Below are 27,761 nucleotides of genomic sequence, written 5' to 3' on the forward strand. Positions count from 1 at the left end.
CCTGGTGAGGCAGAAGAATCCAGGCATTGAAACATGACCAGCCAGGAGAGGACATCTTTCGAGCCACCTGCAGCACACCCTTGATTACTGTGAAACAGTACACCACTGCTCCCCAAGCCTCTGGGAGACGAGGCATAGAGGAAGGCTCTAAAAGAACGGGCCTATTGACCAGCAAACACCGGGATGCTTGAGGGCCAAGAATCTGAGAACAGAGACTTTTCTTCTTTGGTTGTTTCACGAAGTAAATAAACATGCAGCCTATGTCTGGTGGCTCAGTTTCCTGTTAGCCAGTTATTCACCATAAGCAGCCATAGCAAGGAGGCCCCACCCAGCAGGAGAGGGAAAAGGGTAACTGAGCACCTGTAAGCAATTACTGAACTCTTACACTTATAAGACACTCTCACAACACTGATGTACAGCTCCCTTCAGTGCCCTAAACATTTTATTCTGGGGTAGGAAAACAGACTCAGTAAATCTCTGGGTTGTCCATAGTGAGTTTCCCTGATTGTGATCAATCACAACCAAACAGATGTGAAGAAAGCTACTGAGTCACCAGGTAACTCTGCTATCTAAGGGACCCTCAGCTCGCCATCACAGCCCTTCATGTGCCACTCAGAGACAACCTGGGTCTCTAATTAACACAGGGCAGGAAAACCAGAGAGAGGTTTTCAGGAAACTGAAACTCAGGGAGACTATAGAGGAAGTTAGCAGAGAAAACCAAGTTACTAGAGGAAACTTGTAGAGGAAGTCAGAGCACAGGAAACTGAATTGGACACTGATTTAAAAGTACCACCACCACCAGAAGCAAATTCAATCAAAGGAAGAGAAATATTTTCTCCAAAACAAATGGACATGCTTTCCAGGAGTCTAAAGCCCTCTGACTCAGGGCAAACACTGGATTACCTAAGGAGTCACAATTCCACCGTGTACTAAGATGACCAGGGCTGTGTGTGCTTCATCAGTATTTTAGGAAGAGGTGATGCATGTAATCTGAAAGAGAAGAGGGGAGCACAGTACTCTGCTCATGTATCACCACTCTTACTCCACACTCTGCACTTTATATACACTGTCCTCTTACCTGCCACTCCCTCTGCCTATCAAGCATAAATGCCACTACAGCTTCTTTAAAGGGTGCATTACACTCATTTACTTTGTGGACACGGGTGCCATGGCACATGCAGAGGCACAAAAGGTAATTTGAGGAGGCAGCGCTCTCTTCACACCACGTGGGTACCACATATGGAACTCATGTTGTCGGGCTTGGTGGCCACCACCTTTACCCGCTGTGCCACGTCACGAGGCCCCATAGTTCCTTTTTTAAATGCATAACATGGTTCTGGCATGTCACAAGGACTCAAAGTTTTTGCTGAATAGGTCCACCAGGAGATTTCTATGAAAACTACTAGGGAACAGGCACTGAAGTGGATGATGGAAGTCAGCTTTGGCTATCAATACCTGAATGTGCTTCTGATTAGGGCCTTGGGGGTGGGGGGAATGTTTCAAAACACACGAGATGCAAGCAGCTAAAAGAAGTGCAAAGGCCAAAGAGAAGATATTCTTTCCGTGTTCCCCAGAAACTAGAAGAGAGGATATGGCACAAGCCTGTCCTTTTAAATCTTAAGTACTAAGCAAAGATGCAGGCATGACAGCTTGTGTGTGCTTATTTTACGTGTATGTATACCTCTCTGTCCATCACATGTGTGCAGGAGCCCACAGAGCTCACAAGAGGGCACCAGACGCCCTGGAACTGGAATTCCGGACAGTTGTGAGCTGCCACATGGGTACTGGGAACCACAGTTGAGTCTTCGGTAAGAACAGAAAGCACTCTCAAGTGCGTGGCCATCTCTCTAGTTCCTTCAGAGGTTGCCGGCAGCAGACAGAGATCTGAGGATCCGCAGGCATGGCTACAAAGGTTGGATGGCGATGGTGGCATGCTGACTGCTGTCCAACCTTCATATCCAAAGCATGTTGCTCGTGTATGGATACAGAAATCCTGCCTGGGCCTTGCATTGCACTGATCCTGCCCAAGTATAATTCCCTAATCTTCTTGTCAGTTCTGTGAGCCACACAGCATCCATTATTCTCACTAAATTCCTACCCAACTTAACTTGTTCAGAGTTGAGTCCATTGTTTGCACTAAGAAATTAGAGAGTAGATGAATTACAAGCAATCGACTCTCAGGTAATGAAGGGCAATCTGCGCTTGGTTTCTGCCGGGCAGAGGCCAGTGGGTATCATATCAGTCCTCCCAGAGACACTCTTAAATCAGTCTGGAGAAGTGAAAGAACTAATTATCACTCATGGTCACGTGCAAAGCTCGGGGTACCTGACAGTGCTGCCATAATGAGGAGCTTATGAATTCAAGGCCATGAGGCACAGCACCTGCTAGGTTAGGGTGAGATCTCCATAACTACACCAGGGAGGAGGCTAAAATGCGGGTCCTATTAAAAGTACGATCTAGCCAGGCATGGCCATGTGTGGCTTATCATCCCAGCACTCACAGCGCTCACAAAGGAGCATCAAGAGTTCACGGGTAGAGGCTGGAGAGGGGGTTCTGGGGTTAAGAATGTTCCCTGCTTTTCTGGAGGACCAGAGTTTGGTTCCCAGAACCCTTGTTGGGCAACTCACAAACCACTTGTTCACTCCAGCTCCAGGGAGTCAAGGAGGTCTTCTGGCCTCCATGGGCACCCAAACAACTCACCCTCTAACACACATAAATAAAAATGAATTTAAATAAATAACGTGAGTTTGAGGCTAGCCTGAGCTACATAGTAAGATCCCATTTTTGTCCTCCCCAAAAAAGTGCCTTTATTTTTCTAACAAAACAGCTAAGGCAGCCATAAAAAAATATACAGGAGTTTATATCCTTGCTTCTTAACTGCAAGTGAGTAAAGTCTGTACTAGTCAAATGGCCACGGAAAAGCCGAGGCAGTGATTGGAGGAAGGAGAGATGGTTCAGAAGTTAAGGGCACATGCCACTCTTGCAGAGGACCAGAGTGCAGTTCCTAGCACTCCCACTGGGTGGCCTAAAGCTACCCATAACTCCGGCTCCAGGATATCTAACACCTTTGGCCTCCACCAGTACCCACACTCACATTCACAGACCCACATACAGATCCACACACACATCTATATGTAATTTTTAAAAAAATCTAAAAAGTAAAATATTTTTAGAAAAAAAGGACATGAGAGTAATAGATTGAAGGTGTATGGAAGTGTTGAACACCCCTGCTAACTGGGTAGCCCTTCCTCACTTATTAATGAGTCTGATTCTCTAAAATCGCCCTATAAGGATACATTAATACCATATATATCCAGCCAGTTAGCATCAGACCATGGCACATTCAGAGATGGTAATCATAAAACACAACTCTAGTCATTGAGAAGATAGACATATTAGAAAGTATACAAATAGAGCCTGATCATGCAGACCAAGGAAGGAAAGGCATTTTTAGCTCCTGCTGGCTCTGTAGGTATAGAACTTACCAAAAGTTTTCAAATCTGATAGGCCCCATTAGCAGCAGAGAGCAGTTACAGTGTGTGTCCAGCTAGCTGACCAGAAAGTGGATTTAGTCGTGGTCTATGCTAAAGGAAGCTGAGATGCTAAATATAAGTGTGCAAGAATTCAAAACCTGAGGGACACAAGAATAACACAAGTGATCATGTCACCCACACTACCCTTCTACCCACCTTCTATTCATGAAACCTTAGAAGGACCCAGAAGACACTTCTTACTCTAAGCCTTGAAACTGTAAGAGGAACACCCACGTCTCTGAAAAAGCCTTCAAAGGTCAGAGACGTGGACAGAGGACTGAAATCAGTCTATCTGTTTCCACTGGAAGGACAGAAGTAGCCAACTGGTGGCATTTAGGCACTAGTGGATGGGACAGTAGGTATACTGAGATAAAGAGGTAGGAGGGAAGGAATGGTCATTATAATCAGGGCCTGGAGAGAGAGCTCAGTCAGCACAGTGCTTGCCACCTGAGTTAGATCCACAACAGCACTGGAAAAAGTCAGGGATAACACACACACACACACACACACACACACACACACACACACACACACACACATAATCTCTGAGATAGGAGGATTCCTGGAACTTGCTGGCAAGCTAACTAAATCCTTGAGCCCCAGCTTCAGTGAGAGACCTTGTCTCAAAAAATAATATGGAGAGCAACTGAGCAACTAAGGAAAACAGCAGATAGCAATCTCTGGCTTCCATACTCACAGGTGTGCATGTGTGTGTGCGCGTGCGCATGTACCTACACCAAAACAAACGAATGCATTACTTAAAGAGTCTGTGTGAATCCTTTGCAGCAATGAACGAATTGTGGAGTCTGTAGGGTCACTTTAAGGAGCCGTGAACCTTGTTCAACTGCAGCATTAAACTGAAAGCGGGAGTGATTCCTTCCCCTGAGAGAGGCACAGACAGTGTCACCACCGAGGCTTGCTGATGGTGACTCTCCTTGCATCTCCACCGATCTCTTCACTTGGGTCAAAAATCACGCCAGTTCTTCCTGAGTTGGAGAAGGTCTGCAGCCCCGAAGGCTGCCAGCGGAGTGCAGGACAGACCCTGAGTTCATCCAGCAAACAGCTTGCAAAACAGCTTTTACACTCACAAGCTTTACAAGGTTTCAAAGCTTAGCCCTCAGAATAACATCCTCCTGGAAACTGCACCTCACAGCTACCCATTCCGTTTCTCCACAACGCCAGGCCGAACGTATCACCCAAAAAAGTTTGTAGACATGGCAGCCAAGGTAGGTGATTAAGTGTCAGGGGAAATAAAGGAGTCACATTTGGATGTGGATGGAATCCAGAGGCTCTCTTTAGCATTTCCCTGCACTGCCAGGTCTAGAGGGAGAAATTCCAAGACAAGAAAGCACAGATATGTAAAACTAGTAAGGGTGCAGACTCCAACAGAAACAGCTGGCTCTGACTGTACTGCCGGAAGTCAGAGAGAGCCATAAGCAAACAGGGATTGGGGGTATGTGTGGAGGCAATGGAAGAAAGCAGAGAAGGTCAACTGTGGCCCTGGGATCAGAGTTAAAATAACAGTATCAATCCACATTTACATCTGGTTCATTGTTATGGGCACGTACATATTTATGAATTTTAATTTATTTTCCTTTTCTTTCTCATTTTCCATTGTTCTGTAGAAGGTATACTAGAATGGTCAACTTCACTACTGAGTCAACAGGCATCATGATATAAAAGTAATATGGATGCCACCTAAAGGTCCAACAGTTAGCACTCAACACAGCAGTCCACAAGACCCAGGCTTTCCAGATACACATTTCCATTTACGCAAGGACCACATTAAGAATATACAAGAACACTGTCTTTCTTACAACTGAGAAAAGGAATACACAGATGACGGAAAGATTAAGGAGTAAGCTGTTACTTCTGGTGAATGGCTTCCATCTGGGGAAAGTGTGAAGATCAGGATGCTGGGGATGTAGCTGAGAGAGTGTTCACCTAGCTACCTGGGTTCCATCCTCAGCACTGTCCAATAGAACAGCAAAATGAACAACCAAAAGTCTGATGTTTCAGTATTTCTCAAGTAGTTCTAGAAAAAAAAATCCTGGTGGTTAAAATAAGAATGGTGGTCACATCTGTAGTCCCCGTAATTAGGAAGCAATGACAAGAGGGCCTAAGTTCAAGGTCAGCCTGGGGTTGCAGTGAAAACTCTGATTAGAATGGGAGCCACACAAGGAGGGGCTCCGTCACCCTCATCGGCTAGCTCTACAAGGCCACTGGTCACATGGAGGAACTCAATGGAAATTCTAAATGACAGAAAGCCACAGCCCCTGACACAGCTGCAGGTGTCCCAGACAACAGTGCCTCATGGAAGAGGAGCTGAAGCAGGGGCTGTCGGGGCTTCTCTTGGTTCCTGCCTAACAGTCCTTCCCAAGACCCTTCTAATACATTTCTCTGCTGATTAAAGCTAATCGAGGTTGAGTCCTCTGGCTTTCATTCTAGAACACTCTCACAGAAGAGTAAGTGCAAGCACGTCAAGATAATTACACCATTAGGGACAGAAAACAATTGCATCTATTCCTTTTTGTCAGTCTGTACCCACATAGCTGTGTCTACAGGTATTAGTAAGTCAGCCAAATAAAAATAGATACTGGACCACATTTTAAGTTTAAGATCTATTTATTTTCTGTGTGTGCTCCTCTGTGTGTGCACGCACACGTGCACGAGAGCATGAGTGCACATGAGCAGCCAGCACAACTGGGTGCAGCAACCTGTTCATGCCGTGGTATGTGTGCGCGTGCGTGCGTGTGCGTGTGTGTGTGTGTGTGTGTGTGTGTGTGTGTGTGACAAAACAGCTTGCAGGACTGGGTTGTGTCCTTCCACACTGTGCATCAGACTCCCATCATCAGGCCTAGTGGTGAGCACCATCACCCCTTACCTGATAAGCCATCTTGCCAGCCATGGACCACTTTTTAAATCTTGTTCTTTTCAAATCTCATATGTATAGTGTTTATTAAAAGGTGTACTAACATCCCTCACCTGGCTGTTCTGAGTTAATTTAAAGAATCTTAGGAATCATTAATTTCTCTAACATTTTAAATACTCAGGAATTGAAATATTTCTAAATAACCACAGAGAGATCTTTGTGCAAACTTGCAGCCCTACAAAATGTACTGCTTTAAGTCACAAATATTAGTCTATAAATATTAATTCATTTGAGGAGAAAACACGTCCATCCAGCAAGAATGACTCAGAATCCTCAGTGTTTGTCGACACAAGGTTCAGCTAAGCTGCCTCACCCCCTCCCTATGTCCACTTTGCTCGGCTGACCCCTGGATCTAGTACGGGCTTGTGTTAACCTAGAAGGTTTCCTGTTGCTGTTTCTGCCATTTTGGTTCGACTGTCCATAGTGCAGCTTTTGTTTGTTTGTTTTAACACATTTAGCCTTTGCTAACCTCAAACTATGTAGCCAAGGATAGCCTTGAACCCCCAATTCTGTTACTGGGTGCTCTAATGCTAGGATTATAGATGTAAGCCACCAAAGTTTATTCTTCTCCTTTCTCCTCTTCTCTCTCTCTGTCTCTCCCTCTCTCTCTCCCTCTCTCTCTCTCTCTCTGTCCAAGAACAGGGTTCTCTACGTAGCCATAGTTACCACTTAACTCCTTGTCCTATTCTCTCTTCCACTTCCCGACTTCCTGAGGTCTGGGATTACAGGTATATGCCACCATGCCCAGCTATTTCTTTTTTCTTTTCTTTTTAACGTTTCAAGGATAGTTTCTTCTTTCCTTTCTTGCACATGTTTGCACTTGTGGGTGTGGGTGTGGGAGCAGGTGCGGGTTGCACATGTGCCTCAGTGTGCATGTGGAGGTCAGAGGTCAGAGGTTAGCCTCACCTGCCACCTTGTCTGAGATAGGCTCTCACTGTTGTTTTCCCACGTGCACATCAAGCTAGCTGGACCAAGAGCTTCACATTCTGTCTTGCCCTCCCGTTTCCCCAGAGGCTGATGTCTGCCAGCACTATGTACCCGACTTTAACTGTCCCTGCTTTCTTAGCAAGCATTTTCACCCACGGAGCCTTCTTCCTAGCCAGCTTTTCCTTTCCTTTTTTTCTCTCTTTCTGTTTAATATTTATTCTATATGTGTTGTTTTTCTGCTGGCTTAATGGCTGCACCTGAATCTACTGATGTTTTAACCACCGTCTGCACCCTGTGGCCCTACAGTCAGCACCCCACCACTCAGGCTGAGGCCTGGTGGGATTTCCCATCCTGCTGGCATGGGTACTGGCTTGGCTATGGCCACCAAATGTAGGTTTTAACTAATGTTCTATTGTTCTATTTATCAATAAAGACTTGGGAGTCAGATGCTGGAGTCAAAACCTGCTAGATCAGAGATGCTGAACAGCAACCAGCTGACTGACGTTTCTATTTGGCAGGAGACCAAGCAAAGAAGCATTTTGCCACTCATCTCAAAAAAACAAAACAAACAAACAAAAAAACAACAACAAAAAAAACCTCCAAATCTCTAAGTCCCTCCCTACTCCTTCCTATGTGTCTCTCTATCCATATTCCTGAGTCCTCCCTACTCTCTATGCCGAATTCTTGTCAACTAGTCACTGGCTTCGGCCCCCGATCCAAGGTTATTAACATAGTCTTGGAGTTTCACAGTGCTACCAAATATCCTGTAACATGTATGTACATGTATGTTTGTGTGCCGCATGCAATCCTGGTACGTTAGGAAGTCAGAAGAGGGAGTTGGATTCCATGGAACTGGAATTATTGGTGGCTGTGAGCCATGTAAGTGCTGGAAAATGAACCCAAGTCCCTTGAAAGAACAATTCTAAACCACCAAACCATCTTTCCAGCCCCCAGCCTTTTCTCCTCCCCCTCTCCCCAAGACAGGGTTTCTCTGTGTAGTTTTGGTGCCTGTCCTTGATCTCATTCTGTAGACCAGGCTGGCCTCGAACTCACAGAGATCTGCCTGGCTCTACTTCCTCAGTGCTGGGATTGAAGGCGTGCGCCACCACCGCCTGGCACCTTTTCTCAAATAAAGGAGGCATGACACTTTTTTGGCAAGCAATTCTATTTGTCGACACCTGGAAACCTGCTTTCAGGGTTATCTTTTCTTTTGTATTTGGTGACATGCCCCTCCATCCTTCCTTTCATCTGTGGAGTATTAAAGGTACCTTTTCACACTAGCCAGTACCTCCTCCCAAAATTCAGACAATGCTAACTCAGCCCCGCATTCCCCTTCTTATGAAGCCACGCTAACTCATCCCTTCAAGAGTCCTCTTTCCAGCCCTTTCCTCACTTGCCAAGCCTGCTGATCTGCTGATCTACCACGCTAAACACACACAACAGGAAGAAGGAACTAGTTGGAGGGTAGATGAAAATGTGCTCTGAGAAGAGAAACTGGCAACACAAAGCAAGGTGTAGGAAAACGGGTGTTAGCCAGACACCCGTCCTTTGTCTACAGACGACTAGAGAAAATGTACTATGGAGTGGTCCTCATCCTTCCTAATACCATGACCCTTTAATACAGTTAGCTCCTCGTGGTGACCCTTAACCATAAAATTATTTCACTGCTACTTAGTAACTGTAGCTTTACCACTGTTATGAATCGTAATGTAAATATCTGATATGTGATGCCCGTGAAAGGGCCATTTGAGGCCCCAAAGGGGTCACAACCCACAGGCTGAGAGCCACTGCACTATGGATAGGAAAATAAAATATATCTGCCTTTATGTTTTATTTTTCCTTTAAATCTCCTTCCAAAGTCCTCTAGGATCAGACCTTGGCCTGGCACTCTACAGTGCCTGCTGAGGGCACTTTACCTGAATGGCACTTCCTCCTGTGGGACGTCCACATAGTACCGGATGAAAAACCTCTCAGAATCTTCTCGCTCTCCATCGGTCACAACGCTGCCATTGAGTTTGGAAACAGAGGGGAGTCTATAAGTTAAAGCCAAATAAACACAGTGAGTGTAAGGTGCTGGAAATAGGGCAATTGGTCATGGTTTTTGAAAGGACATGGCTGACTGGACCTTGCTCCTGTGTGAAGACTGACACACAGTGAAGTCATCTGAAGGACAAGTAAAGAGCGCTGCATGCTTGGATGTGAGGGTAATGTTCTGTTTTAGACCTACCACTTCAGAGCGCAACTCTAGGTCACACTGTCCAAATCAGGTGGGTGGAATGCAGTCCAGTTATGTATCTGAAGTATCTAGTAGCTCCACTTTAAAATTGGTTTTTATTCTCTTTTTCATGTATTGTGTCTGTGTTTGTATATGTACTCACACGTGCAGGTGCCTGCAGAGGCCCAAAGAGGGTAACAGACTCCCTAGAGCTGGAGTTACAGATGGGGGTACACCACCTGACATGGGTACCAGGAACCGAACTCAGGTCCTTGGGAAGAACAGCAAGTACTCTTAACCACTAAGCCATCTCTTCAGCCATTTTAAAAAGCAAAAAGAGGTAAAATTGTAACAATATATTTTATTTAATCCAATATAACCAGAATATGAACATTTCCACATGTAATCAATGTTTTAAAAAGTAAGTCATGAGCTCTTTTATAGTCTCTTACTCATATAAAGTGGGGGAAATCCAGTATCTGTTTTATATTTCAAATTAGCCAAGACATCATTTCAATGCCACCCAGGTTGGCAGCTGCCATGTTAGATAGCATAGGTTCCATGTGTAGTTTGTAAAGTAGGAATTTATACCTCACAGAGCCTCTTCTGCTTGTGAAAGAATTATGTGAAGAACTAAAGTCTAAAGCCTACCAACCACGAGACTCAGGCTTCCCCACAAACACAGTGAGCCCTCTGACTGTGGTAAGAAGTACTAGCATGGCAGTGTAGAGCTGGGCATTAGCTGGGCATTAGCTGGGCAGAAAGATCAATACTATGCTTAAGGAGGCACTCTTCTGAAGAAACCCCAAAGCCTACTGCCCATTCTTCAAGAGCTCCATGTGGGGTGCACGCAGAGAGCAAAGCCAAGCCCTGGGGCTCTATTCATTTCAGCCTAAATCTTCTTTCTGAGAAAGGTTCATACAGGCACACCCACTGATGGGAAGCTGTGGCAGTGTGCAGAGGCAGCGTCAGAGACAGGGAAGGCAGGGAGCACAGAGGACAGTAACAGCTGGCCTTCTAAAGTCAACCAACCAATCCTCACGGAGAAAACAGCCACTGCTGAGAAGGCTCCATTTCCTGGTATAGCTGCACTTTACCTGACCACTGTATTAGAGGAAAGAAGGACACCTGCCTGCATCAGACGATCCTCCATCAGTAGTAGGCTTTCACCTTCCCACCTAAAATGGGCTTTCAAACATTTCTAAGCATTTAAAAACAAACAAACACAGCATAAATTTTCACGGAAATGTTCCCTCAGCAGCCTTGGCAGGACAGCTATAGGTCCTGCTCAAAATATCTTCTTATCCAGGCCTGAGCTCTACAGAAACTGCACAAGAACAGTCTGATCAGGACACGGGACAATCCATAGCACCCCAAAGACACCACCACCCTTGAAGGCCCCTCAGAAAGCAGCAGTGGGGAGCAGAACAACACACCTGGCCACCACCAGTTTCCTGCGTTCCTCGGTGGTGTATGGCTGCAGGAGAGGAATTCCTAGCAATCTCACTTCTTCAAGCTTGGGGAAGGAATTTAGTTTGTCAATGTCTTCCCATGACTGCAAACCTAATTGGGAAAAAAGGTATTAGTTAAGTAAACCCAGAAAAGAACAAAAGGAAGAAGATAAAGATAGCCAAGCAGTTACCTAGCAATTCCTGAAATGCTGAGGTGCAAACAGCCAGCCAGATGCTGGTCCCTTTCTAAGGATACAAGAATATGGTTAAACTCCAAAATAGCTCCCCCAGGAAACAGGCTCAGACCTGTATGTCTAGATTCTCATCTGCTCGGAAGCTATGGCAAGAGGATCTGGAGTTCAAGGCCAGCTTGGGCAGGATAGTGAGATGCTGTCCAAAGCAACGAAAACAACCAACCAACCCACTTGCAGAGCCTCTCCTGTCTTTGTGAGCTCAATGGGGAAGGACAGAGAGGATGGGCCTGGTTCTCCAGTAGCCTCCCATCTCCCATTCCACAACAACGGCTTCTATCTGGGTCATCACAGTTTCAGGGTTTCAGCAAACAGGGTGCATACTGGGATTTTTCTAAGAAGGGACTTGACCGACTTCTTTACTTAAATGCAGGCTCATGGACTGCGACTGTCTCAGGTGATGGTGGCAGACCAAACTTTCCCCTAACATGTTCTAACATGTGACAAGAGCAGGAGAACCCAAAGCTAAAACTTATTACTTTGTGCTACCCTCATGCTGGTGGCAGGGAAATGGGTCCAAAATCACTGCCAAAACACACCCAAAGCCTGAGCACAGTAGAGCACTAGTCAGGTAAAGATGCTTGGTTCTAGATCACTGATAGATTAGCACAAACAAGACCCTGCGGCATTGAAAACAACTACAACATAACAACCCAACTAACAGCCTGACTATCAACTCAGATATCAAACTAACAACAATCCAACTAACAACCCAACAATTAGCAACCCAACAAAAATCCAACTTACAACCCAACTAATAGTTCAATCTGTTGTGTAGCAGTTTCCTCCAGATTTAAATCTTCTATCTTGAAGGAAAATATTTAAAACAGGATGTTTGCAGAGAGGTGAAACAACAGGACCATTCTAAGGGGTAGTGAAATACTATAGGGAAGCACCTAAGACTGGAAGTAAACAACTTAAGATTGCTTCAGGAAGTTCCTGAAATTGATCAGATTCACTAGGTCTCTCCCTCCCCAAAAATATAAATAGTAAAGACTGCTGAGAATCAATGGCAGACAAGCCCAAATGCCTAGAAAAAGTAGAGACTAGCCAAACGCCTCGAAAAAACAAACACCAACTGATCCACTTGGACAAGGACACCCTCCAACTTGCTGAGCTGCCTACAAGTTGTTCAGTGTACTCCAGGTTTCCAGTTTTTGTGAACTGTCACTCACACTGGGTGGGCTTTAGTGATGCAACTGTCACTGTGTCAATTCTGCTTCTGTAAGTAATCTCTCACCCAGACTTCTATAAATAACCCCAATAAAACTCACTTGTTCATCAAGTTGCACTTTGATGGTATCTGTACTTCGGTTTTTTGGTCAGTCCCTTATGTGGGGTGTTTTCTCTCATCTTCCCACAAATAATCTCTCACAACCCATCCCAACTACAACCCAACTAACAACCTCACTATAACTAAAAGTGCAAAAGTCCCTGAACAGACACCTTTTCACAGATGACAACAGATGGCAAGTAAGCAGACAGACAGACTCTTTCCTGTTGGGCACTTAGGGAACTTCAAACTCAAGACACTTATTAGAAGTCAGAGCATACACCACTGCCAACACCGGATGCTGTCAAGCATGTGGGACAATACAACTCTCATTCACTGTTGGTGGAAATGGAAAATAGTGCAACTACTTTGAAAGTTTAGGATTTCTTATAAAACTAAGTAAAATCTTACTATATGATTCAGCTGTCTCAACCTTATTATTTACCTAAACAAACTGAAAGCTTATGTCCACTTGAAAATCTGTACAGATGGTTAAAGCTTTACTGTTGTTGTTGGTTTTTGCTCTTTAGGAGCCCACTGCCCAGCTCCCAAATAAATCACACATGGAGGTTTATTCTTAATTATAAATGCCTGCCTTAGCTTGGCTTGTTTCTCGCCAGCTTTTCTTAAATTATCCTGTCTATCTTTGGCCTCGGAGCTTTTATCTTTCTCTATTCCTGTATACTTTTCTTTCCTTCTTACTCCATGCCTGGCTGTGTAGCTGGGTGGCTGGCCCCTGAAGTCCTCCTCCTTCCTCTCTCATTCCTTTTTCCTTCCTCCCAGATTTCTCCTGTTTATTCTCTCTGCCTGCTAGCCCTGCATATCTTTTTTTCCTGCCTTGCTACTAGCCATTCAGCTCTTTATTAGACCAATCAGGTGTTTTAGACAGGCATAGTAAAACAGCTTCACAGAGTTAAACAAATGAAACTTAAAAGAATGCAACGCATCTTTGCATCATTAAACAAATGTTCCACGGTGTAAACAAATGTAACACATCTTAAAATAATATTCCCCAACATTTTACTTACAGCTGTTCAAACTTAAAAGTAAAATCAAAGCCCTTTCAGCATGTGATGGATAAACTATGGTACCCCTTAGAAAATGGAATATCATTTGGGCTTAAAAGAAAGGACCCCTCAAGACATGAAAAGGCATGAGAAGCTTAAATATTAATTACTAAGTGAAAGAAACTGATTTTAAAAAGCTCCACATGGTGTGACTCTAAATAAATGACCCTGTGGCAAAGGTGCAGAGACAACAGAGGATTGGAGCCTGTCAGCGTTGGAGGGATAAACAGGTGGACCAGGGGCCACAGGGAGAGCACTGAGCTAGTCTGTGCACACCACCTGTCAGAGTTGTTCTGCTCATTTCTCAAAGCCCATGGGGTATACTCTAAGGGAAGCTACTGACCCTCAGAAGCATGACATGTCAGAACCAGTTCACTGATGGGCACGTTACAAACATACCAGTTGGGGGTGGGAGGTAGAAAGTGGAGGCAGGTTGTACATACATCTGTACTTTCTACTTAAGTGTGCTGTGAACCTAAAACTGGTCTGAAATAAAAATCATTAACACAAATTCATTCTCATAAGGTATAGTAGACAATAGCAATAAGGTGATAATCAAGAGTATATAGTTGAGCATTTAAAAAGGCTGCCAGACTATGACTCCTTACCCTGTATCTAGGTAAATGATCCGCCTGCCTCTGCCTCCCGAGTGCTGGGATTAAAGGAATGTACCACCACTGCCCTGTGTATAACACGACCCTTTTTAATGTATAAAATGTAAATTATGAATAGAATTCTATGCTCTTTAGTACATATTAGAGTACTTATGACGAAAACGATGTCCTTAATGGAGTGAATTGTAGGTACCTAGAAACCCACCTTTTATCAGTACAGTTATGACTAAAACACATTGTTATTATAGTCCATCATGAATTTGAGCAGTCTGACAGAGAAGGAGGACAAGCCTGTGCCTCACCTGACTTGTGGAGGCTGATGGATCGCAGATTAGGGAACAATCTAGCCAGGGAGTCAGCAGGTTCCTCGATAGCATTCAAGTGATTGTTGGCCAGGACCAGGGTATCCAGTGAAGGAAACATTACCCCGAGCTTTCGGATTTCAGTCCAGTCTTGGAGGTTATTGTCTGTGATGTGTAGGAGCTTAAGGGAATGACAGCAGACAGAAGGACAAGACACTGTTTCATAGTCATTAAGGCACAGGAAGAGCTCCTCCAGACTGCAGAGAGAAAGGAAACAACCACTGGTTTAGAGTAGTGGATTTTGACCTTCACACACACTGCCATGCATTCAATAACTAAATGATACAAGTGCCAGGAACCCCAGGAGGCTGGGGCAGGAAGAGCATCAGTTCGAGGCTAGCCTGGTTACCCAGTGATACCCTGACTTAAAAACTAAAAATAAATAAATGCTCACTATGTGTGAGACTCTGGCATGTGTTACAGACAAAAGATAAGGAGTTTTCCTGAAGCTCAAATTGGTGTATCATTGGGAAGCTAATCCAGTGCGAAGCAGCAGAGACTGGTGGGGGCTGGTGCTAGATTGATCCTGTGTGTAACTGAACGCCAGAGTGTGCAGCACTAACTCTGAGTGTTTTCTGTAGCAACAAAACGGAAGTGGGAGTTTACAAGGTAGGAAAGGATGCCCGGCTGTCAAGCAGAGATAGACTTACTGAAGCTGAGAAGCAATAGAAGGAATTCTGGAAAACAACATGGACAAATGTTTATAAAAAGAAATAATATCTACTAAGTCCCCACCCTGTGTCAGCCCTTGTACCAGAAATATTAATATAATGGTGTCCACTTCACAGACAAGGAAACTGAGCCCAAAGAGGTTAAGGGCTTGGCAAAGGTCACTCAAAGGTCACAGGGTTAGCAAGTGACGTCTGAGTTTAAAAGTTAATTCAACTGCCACAGCTAATGGGACACACAAGTCATTCTAGTACCTAAGGGGTAGAGCCAGGAGAATAAAGAGTTCAAGGCTAGCCTCAGCTACAGAGTGAGTGTGAGGCCAGCCTGGGCTTCATGAGACCCTGTCTCAAAGAAACAATTAATTCAATGCCATACTGGAAGCTGTACATCATGAAGAAAGCTGATTAGCTTAACAGTGAGGAACTCAGGCACAGTAAGTTGTGTGAGGCCAGATCCTGGGGGCCTGGATAATTCCTATACTTAGAAAAACCAAAGAAATCCCAGCTTCATTTCTTTCTGTCAGAGGTCTCCTATTTATAAATAGACACAAACAGAACAGAACAAAACATTCCTGAGCTGCCAACTCCACGTATACTATCTTTCTTAAGTTCCTGAAAGGAATGCCAGGTCCACTTTGTTAGCCCACAGAGGCGCCCAGTCATCTCAACGCCAACACATTTCAGATGCTACAAGCAAAGGGTTGAAGCACGACTCTTAAATCAGGTAACCGAAGATTAAAACATAGCAAGGTGGAGGTGTCCAGGATGACAAATGCTTCTCAGGGATATTTTCTAGGGAAGGATGCCATTGCATGACTCCTAGCTATGCCCCTGGAAAGGGGAGCAGGTCACCCCACACCCTCACTCCAGTGACTTCATTTTTCTGACCTTTCTCCATTTAACCTATAGCTCTAGAGTTTCCGAGATGACAGAGCAGCAGAAATTCTATGCAGAGACACAGATGGCAACATGGCCCCAGTACCCGATGCTCCCTGGGCTTACTCTGGTAACTCCTGAAGTATCGTGTGCACTGTTTCCCATGATGCTTTGCTGTTGTTGAGGACAAGTTTGCGAACCCCCGAGAAGGACCCAGCGCATGTTCTCTCTAAAACCGACAGATTCAGAGGATTGGAACTCAGGTTTAGAAACTCCAATTGAGGAACATTTGACACAATCTTACTGACCTGCGGAGAAAAGAGAGATGTGCATCAGGCAGTAATTGGAGCTTTTAAAGAGCAGTGATGTTCATGAGGTCCTGAGTAAGTGGGTCCCCAGATGAAGGGCCTTTTACCTCAGGGAGTTCCACTTAGCAAAGGCACCTACAGAGTACCAGAAGGGAATGCAACAAATTGAGGCAAGTAATTTAGCCTGTTTCCAAGAAAGAGTAGCTTACCTGAGAGTTAGTGGCACAGGGAAGGTTCCCTGTGTGACCATTAGCAAGGCCCCGATTTTGCCCAGTATGATGCACTCTTGCATAAGTAAGATAAAAGGATAATTTAGACGCTACTCTAGGCTATACATTCTTAAAGAGCTAAGATTAAGCCATGCAATTCTCTTTGACTACCTTCTCCCTCTCCTTCAACACCACATTAAGTCTGAGTAAAGGCTTCTCCAATCCCACCCTCTGCCCTCCTGTAACGATCTGTGTGTTCAAAACTGTCAGGAGAGACATCACCACTTAGGGATGCTTCAGTCTGTTTCCAAGGCAAAAAAAAAAAAAAAGTCAAACTTTAAAATGTATTTATACAAAAGCCCAAGACATTCAGAATAGATCAACAGACAGGTGACAGACAGACAGACAGATACTGATGAAGGAGAAAGCATGATCACCAATTTATGGCTTACTTAGCAACTTATACAAAAAACGTGGGACAGGAGACATGACTGAGTCTAACTATGGCTCTGCACAGCTCTAGCTTTCTCAACACATTAATTCTCTAAACAGCTGCCAGATGTGACTTTCTCACTGTGACAGTGAGGAAACTGAAGCTCAGAGGCATTAAATAATCCAACTATCTTCCATAGTACATCACGAGTAAAATGTGAAGAAAGTGAACAGCAACTGAAGAGGAGTTGGCATGGTCAGTAAGGGCCAAGTGAAGGAAGCATGGGGTGATGCACAACACCTACAAATGTACTAAGTGTCACAGGGCCAGGCAGTGTATGAGAATATTCTCTCTCGGTCACTTCTGTGAGTGAATGTTACCAAACCATAATGCAATCCATGGCTAGAATCTGGAATCTAGGCTGTGACTACAACACTGCTCAATAGTTCACTCAGGGACCAACAGTGTACTACATCCTGTGACCTAAATACCAATGAGAAGGACTTTCACACAGAAGATGATGACCAGTTACACATCACCTCTTTTAAGGAGGGTGCTCTACTTAATAACTTCTAACAACAGGGCAACTCCAAGTAAATAGAAACAAATGTAAACCCTTCTTGAACATCATCAACTCCTCCCTCTATATTTCTATAACAAAGAACAAAATACTAAAAAAAAAAAAAAAAAAAAAAAAAAAAAAAAAGAGCTACTTAATGGTTCTGAAACAAATTCTGGGGAATCCCAAGGCTAATGGCTCTTTACCACCTACATTGGCCAAGTGTCCCATGAGGACACTGTGTATGTTCCCAAATACTACACAGGACACAAGCTAAGCTATCAGGCAGGAAATATTTTCTGTGTTAGAAATAAATATTTTCTTTTAAAGTATGAAGATCAAAAAGGCTTCCTGTGTAACCTCACATGGATGATAAGGAAAATACAATATTGATTATACTGATAAAAATTTACTTATGATAGAAAAATTTCCCAACTGCAAAGGCGACACACTCCATTGAATTTCTAAAGCGGCTCTTCACGTGGTGTCTTTAGATTAAAAATAAAAAAGACTCCCCTGACTGGAATGAGTTCAGTCTGTTCACGTGCAAAAGTGAGGAGATGAACTTGCATCACCTCTTAAGGCCTCTCCAGCATCAGGGTTCCATAGGGGTCCTCTACCCTGGCATCTACAAAGGAGGAAACCAAAGCTGTAAGGAAATGGGGAAGGGATAGAAGATAACAATCTGTAATTTATGCCCAAGCTTTTCTCTACCTCACTGGACTGGCTGACTCCTCCCTCCTCTCAAACACTTGATTCAGTTTCTTTTACAAAATGGTTTCGATAAGAAAAAGGGGGAACAGAGATATGTTGGGAAAGGTCGAATAAAATTCTATCCAGCCAAAAAATCCAAGTTAGTAGCTAAAAACTGCAATTGCCCTATATACAGATGCCCAGTTAAGAAAAATGGGCACATTTTTACCTCCCTCCAAACTATTGCATTTCTCACCCAATATGTTTTAGCCTTTCGATATATAGCAGCCAAGAGCTTAAAACAAAAGAAATGGATCATAACTTGTAATATTAGCGACCACTCAGAAAACTCAAATAACACTCTACATTACTTTGTTCCACATTGTTATGTTAATACAGGCTGAAGTCAACTCGGTTAATGTCTAGGGACAAACGATCTTCTTCATAATCAGACACATGGGTTGTAAGGGGATTGAAATGTGATGTCTTCAAACCAGTAACCTATGAAGCATTTGTTGCCTGGCAAAGAGTTTAATCAGAGGAAAAAAAATCACTATTCTTTTGTTGTCAGTTCCCTCCAGTCCCTTTCCACTCTGATACACACTCTAAAAGAGTGGGATCAGCTACAGCTGGGAACAGGAGGATTACAAGGAATGGTAAAACCAACTGGAAGGGAAAGTTCAGAGCAACAGATCAACAGGCTCCCAAGTACACAGAAGGATGCAGATCCACTTTAAATAAGTATGAGGCCCTGGCTGTATGCAGTGTGGTAGGGAGATAACACAGACCTTTGCTAAAGCAGAGAAAAGCCTCGTTCCTAGTGTAAACTCCTCGTGCTGGCCCAACCTACAGACAGCTCTCTTCTGAGTTCATTAAACTGCTCTCACTAGTGAGCAAAAAGCTCAGGTACATAGTTAAAGTACAGGTCAAAACCCAGCCTGTGTAACATTTCATATTGCCCAAACAACAAATTAGAGCATTCAGCAGAGGATGGAGCCAGAGGAAGATCTGTCTGAACCTCACCTTCTAACCCCCAGGGCAGTAGACCACAAATCTACCCAACTCTGGGGTGTCAGCTTCAGCAGCAGGACTGAGGAGGGTCACAGCCCGGGAGGGCTAGCAAGTTGTCTCTTTCTGCACCTGGGCAGTGTGGGCGGAGCATGTCTGGTGACTGGGTGTCTCAGAGGACCAAGAAAGTACAAGCTATAATTTGTGAACAGTGAGATAAGTAGTGTATATAGGTGAATGGATAAATGTATGGATAGAAAGTATTTCTCGAGCAGCCCGAGGAATCTATACTTCACTTATAAATCAGGTGACATGAACATTCAAGAATTTTGATAAAATTCCTATCACAACAGGAGCTATCACTGAGACACAAACACCAAATTAAATAGAACAGTGGAACAGAGACATAAAAACTGCTGAACAGTGTTCATGGAGTTTTCTTAAACGAGAAAGCTGTTTTAGGATTTCTTTAACACTTGATAGCTACAGAGTATTTCAATGGCTAATTACCAGCGTCTATATACTGATGAGTGAGAAGTACAGCTAAAGGACCAGGTGAATTCTGGGAAGTCACAGTAAGAGCTACAGCAAGTGGTCTTTGCCAACCCAAAAATGCAGCCAGCCAGTCCTTAACATCGGCAACAGACATCTGACACTCTGGTACACCAGGTGGTGATTTTAAAAGACAGAAATCACCACTGAAAACAAGCTCATGGTCTCCAGGGAAAATGTGGCGTCAGCAAGTGACCACAGCACACTGGGATAAACCCATCTGCAGCAGTGGATGCAGCACAGACGTTCTGGGGTAATGGCACCCAGGGCTGACAACCCGGCCAGCGGCCAGCAGATGACAGAAAAGGAGAGCAGTGGGTTTGGCATGAAGAAAGTGAGGAAGCTGCCACGCCATTGCTCATGACAATGACAGTGGAGAGCTAAAGCCAGACACGAGTTCTAGAAACAGCAGAGAGCTATGTGGCGAGGGCCATTCCTCGGGATTCAAACCTTGGTTGCTAAGCAAGGAAAAGCAAGGGAAGGTTGTCATGCAGCAGGGTCCAGCATGATTCCTTTCCTTCAGCAGTCTGTGGTGCGCTGTGCAATGATGGAGAAAGCAGCATACAATGGGTACGAAAATCCCATTAAGCAAGCTTCTACAGAGAGTCAGAGCAAACAGTATGAGCACGATCTGAATGAACTGCCTAGGAAGAACTGGTTTTCCCTTATTCTTTGTGGTAGTTTCCATCAGGGAATGCTTTAATCAGCTAGGTAATGATATCTATAATAATAAGAAGGAATGTTATGACACTGTTAGTGTGTAGTTACAGTTACTCTGAGGTCAAAGGGCATCAGATTTATCAAACTATCGACACTTGGTTAATATAAGGAAAGTTCTGAAGGATTTGTCACAGATTTCAGTAACAAGAAAATGACTATAATCTTGGCTTCAGTGGAAGCAATTCTAAGTCAGTCTGTAGAGATAAACACAGACATGGAAGCGGGGTTTATGAGCAGAGGATGTGGGACTGAGCACCCGAGAAAGCAGCCAGCAGTCAGAGCCTCCATAGACTCATTAACCTTCTAATGCCTGGAATAATGTGTCTCCACGCTGCCCACGCTAATAAATCAGGGTCGCAGCAATGAGCACTAACTGAAAACTCCCCACAGGTATTTGGTGACTTGCTGTTTACCTTGACACATACAGAGGGCAAGTGAGTCTCAAGTGAGAACCAGAGTCAGCAGGAAGTAAAGGAACGTAAGCAAGAACATGATGGCTATCAACGCCTTTCCCCAAAAGTTGCGGTGCTCAAGCCTTACCTCATGCCAGTCTTCCAGTTTGTTGTCAGAAAGATCGAGTTCGGACACATGAGCGCAGAAGGCAGCAATTTCTCTTTCGTCTCCTGCACAGGTAATCCCACAGCTATTCAACACGAGCACACTTGGGAGGTTGAGGCGATCTGAATCATAGGAGACACAAAACACTTGCTCCATTCAGCCTAATTCTTTTTTTTTTTTTTTTTTTTGTATTCTCTCATAAATTACATCCTGACCAGTTTCCCCTCCCTCTCCTTCCCCTAGTCTCTCCCACACCTCTCTCCCCCAGATCTACCCCCTCCATCTCCCCTCAGAAAACAGCAGGCCTCCTAGGGACATCAATCAACACTGCATAACGTAAGACCAAGCACACACCATCACATCAAGACTAGATGAGGCAACCCAGTAGAAGGAAAAGGGTCCCACAAGTAGGCAAGAGTCAGACACCACCCCCATTGCTACTGTTAGGAATCCCACAAGAACACCAACCTACTCAGCCCCAACATATATAGAGAGGATCTAGGTCAAACCCCTACAAGCTTCTTGATCTCTGAGAAGCCCATGGGTCCCAGTGAGTTGATTTCGTGAGCCATGTTCTCCTGGTGTGCCTGACCACTCTAGTTCCTCCGATCCCTCCTGTCCTCTTCAGGACTCCCCTAGCTCCGTCTAATGTTTGGCTGTGGAACTCTGCATCTGCTCCCATAAGTTGCTGGATGAAGTCTCTTTGGTCTCTTTGATGACAATTCTGCTATAGCCTAATTCTTGCCTGTGTATGTTTAGTGCCCAGGAATCATCAGGTAACAAAACTAGTTGTATTCCTACATTCCAAGAGGGCCTAGAAAATATTACGGGATCTTGGGGCCTGGAATTCTAAAGGGAGAGAGTTAAATATAGACCAGGAGGAACTTAGAAGTGCTGGACTTCCACCATGAAAGGTCTTCTCAGCTCTGCTTCCAGCTGGGCATCTACCAGAAACACCCACACTGATGTCTTCTTGCCCACACATCAGACCCAGATAACCTGTGTCTTGGATCACCAGTGACTGGCCTCAATCTGCAGGTCTAAAGCATCTGTACTCTCTTTTCTCTTAAATGCTCCTTTCAAAAATGATCTTGAACAGTTCACAGATTCAGTGGAGATTTACCCCATCTCAGCATCCACTGAACCTATGAACTGCTGGAGCATGTGGGGGGGGACGTACCTACAGATCCAAAACAGCAGGATCTCTATGACACAGGATAACAACAGGATATCCAAGAGGAGCCCCAGTGAGAGCACATTATTGGTGGTGGAGCAGAAACCAGAGGCCTCGAACCAGACCAATGACTTGTGTCAATGAACATTTCAAGTAAAGATGAACAGACTAAAGGATAAACTGTGTGTCTCAATGGGCCACACTACAGCTTCCATGACAAGACTCTGTTTTGTTTTTGTTTGGTTTGTTTTTTGTCTTTTTTAATTTGGTTTTGATTTGGGGGGAGTTTGCAAGGGCAGAGGGTAGATGTGAGGGGACAGGGAGATAAGAGGGATAGGAATGAATGCTGTAAAATTCACAAAGAATCAATAGAAGTTAAAAAAAAAATGATCTCATCTACATGAACAACCTGGACGACAGTGGGAGTAATGAAGGGCAAGATTTGAGGGAAAGAAAGCTTAGGGGAGCAGGAGATCCCAGCTGGATCAAGAACAGAAAGGGAGAACAAGGAATAACAGACCATGATAAATGATGACCACATGAGAACAGGAATAGGCAGAGTGCTGGAGAGGTCCCCAGAAATCCACAATGATACATCCTCTGCAGACTGCTGGCAGTGGTCGAAGGAGGGCCTGATCTGACCTAGTCTGGTGATCAGATGGCCAAACACCCTAACTGTCGTGCTGGAACTCTCATCCAATAACTGATGGAAGTGGATGCAGAGATCCTCAGCCAGGCCCCAGGTGGAGCTCCAGGTGTCCAACTGTTGAGAAAGAGGAGGGACTGCAAGAGCATGAATTGTTGAATCCAAGATTGGAAAAAGCACAGGGACAAATAGCCAATCGAATGGAAGCACATGAATTATGAACCAACGGCTGTGGAGCCCCCAGCTGGATCAGGCCCTCTGGATAAGTGAGACAATTAAATAGCTTGATCTGTTTGGGATGCACCCAGTCTGTGGGACCCAGACCTGTCCTTAGTGCATGAGCTGGCTGTTTGGAACCTTGGGCTTACACAGGGACACTTTGCTCAGCCTGGAAGGAGGGGACTGGACTTGCCTGTACTGAATCCACCAGGTTTAAATGAATCCCCAGGGGAGTCTTGGTCCTGGAGGAGATGGGAATGGAGGGGAGGGGCTGGGGGGTAGGTGAGGGTGGGAGTGGGAGGGGGGAAGACAGGGGAACCCATGGCTGATGTATAAAATTAAAACACATAATAATAATAAAAAAATAAAAAATAAATAAAATAAATAAAAATAAAAATAAAAGATCTCAAACCACTAAGGAGCTATCTGCTAAGCCATCTCTTCAAGTTTGTGTGTTCAAAACATCTTCCTTCCTTACAGGAAGACAATCAAATGCTGTCTCTTTCATTCCTGACTATTGATTATTCCCATTTTATATTCATGTGCTAACAAGTTTTTAACCACATGAAAATATAGCCTTTTTTTTAAATGAATTCCCAATAGGAGAAAAAGTTTCAGAATTTGAAATATGCAGAAAACACGGTCAGTCAAACACCAAGTCTGGCTACTGCCTGTTCTAACGCTCATGTGTCAGCAAAGCCACTCTCCTATCTTACTGAAAGGGACAAACATGACACCTCAACCACTTTTTTCTCCCATTTGGAAAAACACAAGGACTCCTGAAGGTCATGATTTATAATTTGAGGCCCCGAATGATATAGTTTTTCTACTAAGTGCTACTTAGTATCAAATTTCTCAGATGTAGAACACAGCCTGGGTACCAAAATGCCAACTCAGAAGTCTACTTCTCTACAGCAGGGGACAGTTATAGTGAGACTATATGTGAGAAATGACTGTCATCAGACTCTGAGTACTGGAAAAGAGCACTGATCCCTATGAACTCCCCCCAGTTACCAAGAACTTCTTCTAAAATCTGTTAAGTACAGCTAAGATCAAAAGGCTAGCAAAAAACCACCTTGCACACTTCCCTCTTCTAGAATGTCTTCATCTCCTCTCTAACCATATTCTACATTCTCTAAGGGCTAGTTAACCTTTGAACCCTCTCTTGATAGTATTATCTTCTAAATTTCATTCTCAATCACTGTGGTTTTCATTTGGCTCAACATAAGCTACATTGTGTTATAGCTTCATAAATGTGAATGTAGTGTAATCTAATCCAAGAACCTGTAAAGATCCTCAAGGGTAATGGCCAGCCCTGTACTATTCTGTACCCTTCAAGTTCCTTGAAAGGGTATGCACTTGAAGGATTATTCCCCAAGTATCAGTCTTACCCTGTAAAGATCTAAAATGTCTCTGGCCAGTCTGGAAGAAAGTAGTTCTGTGAGGCTTTTTAAGAAAGCACTGGAACCATAACATGCAGTGATGACCATTTGACTCATAATTCAAAATAAATGCACTCATTCACAAATAAGGCAATGTTGTAATCTAGCCCAAATAATCACAGACAAATCCATGTTCTTTGTTCCACTTTCCTTACCTTTCATGGGAGAGCCCTGAGGAGTGGCCGGGACATGGACTCCCATCCCAGGGCCACGGCGGTAAGGGAAGTTTTCAGGACTGTATTTTTCACACAGTACTTGCATAAAACTTCTTCCACTAGGCTGGTCCATCTTCTTTTCTGAAAAGTCTACAACAAACCAAGAAGCCATCAAAATTATCTACTTATTCACGTAAGAATGATTTTTTTTGTTTATGAGGCAGGAGGCTGGGCAATACAGATGTGTACAGCATGCTATCACCCCAGGCAAACTTCTACTGTGGTGAGTCTAGGAAATGTGCAGAGGACAGCACTGATCTCTCAGCATGGTGTGCACAGTATCACTAAAATGTAGTCCAGCATCTAGAGGAGGGGGTTCTTCCAACCACAGATAACAAGGATGCCTCTGGTTGGTATAGGTTTGTGTAGTAATTAGAAAAAGACTGAACATACGGTGCTGGTTAACCATCAGGCTACATATGAATAGTTCATATGAATCCTTTAGTACTGTCCCTTGAAATTTACTCTTTCCCCACAGTAACAGAACCTTTGTGTGTCTATAATGTGGGGTGTGTGTGTGTGTGTGTGTGTGTGTGTACACGTGTGGGGGTGCATATGTATTTTTAGAAATGAATGACTAAGCTGTGGCTGATGTGATAGAAATCTCTGTGGTAATTTCCAGAAATCTTGAAGATAGCCAGTGCTTTCCACCTGATCTTCCGCTTCCTGTTTCCTCTGTTCTCTTGCTGTAAAACAGATGCCTTGCTGGAACATGATCTGGGAAATAAACCTGATGGGAGTGAACAAGAGCAAAAGGGACCCAGGTCCCCAAGATCTCTATGGACCTAAGCTCTCAGACTGGCTGGTACTTTAGGAATTCCAGTGACAGATAATGGTCTACTTTAATGCAAGTCACTGTCCCCCATTTCCTGGTCACTTATGACTGGCCCTAAGCCTACCTAATAGAGAGTGCCATTTCTTCTGGTACTGAATTTAGTTAACTTCTTCTCTATTTAATCTTATCTAAGGGCCCAGACATTCAGTAAGTCTAGCACTTTCTCTGCACTCACGCACACATTAAAGGAGAGAACAGCAAACACGCAGACCTCTGACAGCCTCGTAAGCCACTACCCTAAGGGACTGTCTTGTGCTCCGGGTTTCACATCAGCCAAAACACAGGCACCACAATTAGTCTACGTACTACTTTTTAAAATTAAAGTAATCAATAAAAAGGCTCAGAAATGTCTGAGGTGATGAGAGTGTACAGTGGCCCATGAATAACTTCAAGAAACCTGGGGTTGCCAAAGCAGCTACAGGTAGGAACTGCTGTATACTCCGTCAGGAGCTGACCAGAGGAGAGAAGAGCTGGCCTTGGAGGAAGGAACACAGCTTGCTTGTTTGTATGTTTGTTTTGTAAATTCATCTTGGTACTTGAGCATTTGACCAGTATGATGGGACCAGGACCACAGGGGAAAGAGTTAGGACAACACCACACAGACAGAGGCATGAGATGAGACCTGAGCTAATACACAAGGTGACAACCAGTGAGCATGGCTGCCGCAAGATGGGAATCAGCAAGCAAGGTTTGGGGGAATTCCAGGGGCTAGCAAGGGGAGAGGTGGGCTGTGAGTCAGCCCTCGGGTTTCTGGCGCTGACCACTGCAACTAGTGTCTCTAACTAGTCAAGGGGTGGTGAACTGCACTTCCTCCATGGACAGTGTGGGCACTTGGTGACATGGCAAGAAGCAACATAAAGTAGGGTGAGAAATGTTAGCTGAAGATGGAGACTCAGACGTCACCTGAATACAGGACATGCTATGTATGAGGAACAAGACAAAGGCACTCTGGGGGCAGAAGAGGCGGTGAGTCACAGAGAGAAGGAGCAGGAACAACTGAAGAGTGGAGAACACAGCCAATAGGCTGGGGCCTTTGATGAGCAGTGAAGGACGATGGACAAAAGCCCTCAGGATTAAGACAGGAAGCCGGGGCAACTGTCAAGATTTCCTCCCTTAAACTAATAGAGTGGCCAGAGAGATGGCTCCATGCTGAGCAGCATTTGATGCTCTCCCAGAGGACCCTGGTTCAGTTCTGAACACCCATAGGGCGGCTTAAAACTAACTGTCTACAACCCCAGTTCTAGGGGATCCAGCACCCTCTTCTGGCCTCCTCAGGCACCAGGAACATGTGGTACACACACATATGTAAGCCAACACTCATGCACACAAAAAAATAAAAATTAATAAATCCTTAAAAACAATTAGAGCTTTGAATGCAGTTACATATTAGCTAGGGAGACGAAGGCCTGGAAGACACCAGCAGGAGCAAGCATTAAAGAGTTTCTCAGCAAGCTCTTAGATAGCAACCAGATAATGCTTCAAATTGCTCACAGTGAGTGCTGACATTTATTTCACTTTAGCAACACGGCTTTACTTGTGCTTATGCTTATAGAGTTAAATAAGCCAAATTCTGGGTCTTTTTCTTGGGCTATTATACTAGCTCTACCGTTAAATTATACAGAGAGCAGAAGTGTAGAATTCTGTATCTTCCAGTACTGACTCACAGTACCAAGTGCAGCATGCTGTGTACGGCAAGGGCTTGATAAATATTGCTGAGTGTTGAAATCATTCATCTCCAGGGTACAGAGTAGAAACAGCAGAGACTCTGGGAAAAGGGTAGATTGAGCATACTCAGTTTTCATCACTTAACAGCTTTGTGACTCAACAGACAAATATCTACCTCCTGCAGTAGCAATATGCCAGCCAGCATTTAATTTTTCTGTAAAAATAAGCAATCCATCCAATTCCTAAGCAAATTTGATTGTTTTGTCCTTAATAAATGGTAAAATTATATGTATACCAAATAACTGCTTTAAGATAAATTTTTATTATTATCAAGAAATGTTTGATTTATATATTTT

The 27,761-nt window shown here is 44.2% G+C and overlaps 1 protein-coding gene across 1 annotated transcript in view; it reads right to left on the minus strand.

The window, feature by feature from the left end:
• Positions 1–27,761, minus strand: part of Tbcel (tubulin folding cofactor E like) — a 59,897-nt gene that overhangs the window by 13,632 nt on the left and 18,504 nt on the right. Inside the window, exons 2-7 of the mRNA XM_036192465.1 lie at positions 24,846–24,995; positions 21,192–21,331; positions 16,296–16,477; positions 14,566–14,822; positions 11,044–11,170; positions 9,309–9,425 (exon numbers count right to left, since the gene is read on the minus strand). Of these exons, the coding sequence (XP_036048358.1) occupies positions 9,309–9,425; positions 11,044–11,170; positions 14,566–14,822; positions 16,296–16,477; positions 21,192–21,331; positions 24,846–24,978 (956 nt within the window). The 5' untranslated portion in view covers positions 24,979–24,995. The remainder of the gene's footprint in view (positions 1–9,308; positions 9,426–11,043; positions 11,171–14,565; positions 14,823–16,295; positions 16,478–21,191; positions 21,332–24,845; positions 24,996–27,761) is intronic.

Source organism: Onychomys torridus, chromosome 7 (assembly GCF_903995425.1).
Source record: "Onychomys torridus chromosome 7, mOncTor1.1, whole genome shotgun sequence".
Taxonomy (NCBI): domain Eukaryota; kingdom Metazoa; phylum Chordata; class Mammalia; order Rodentia; family Cricetidae; genus Onychomys; species Onychomys torridus.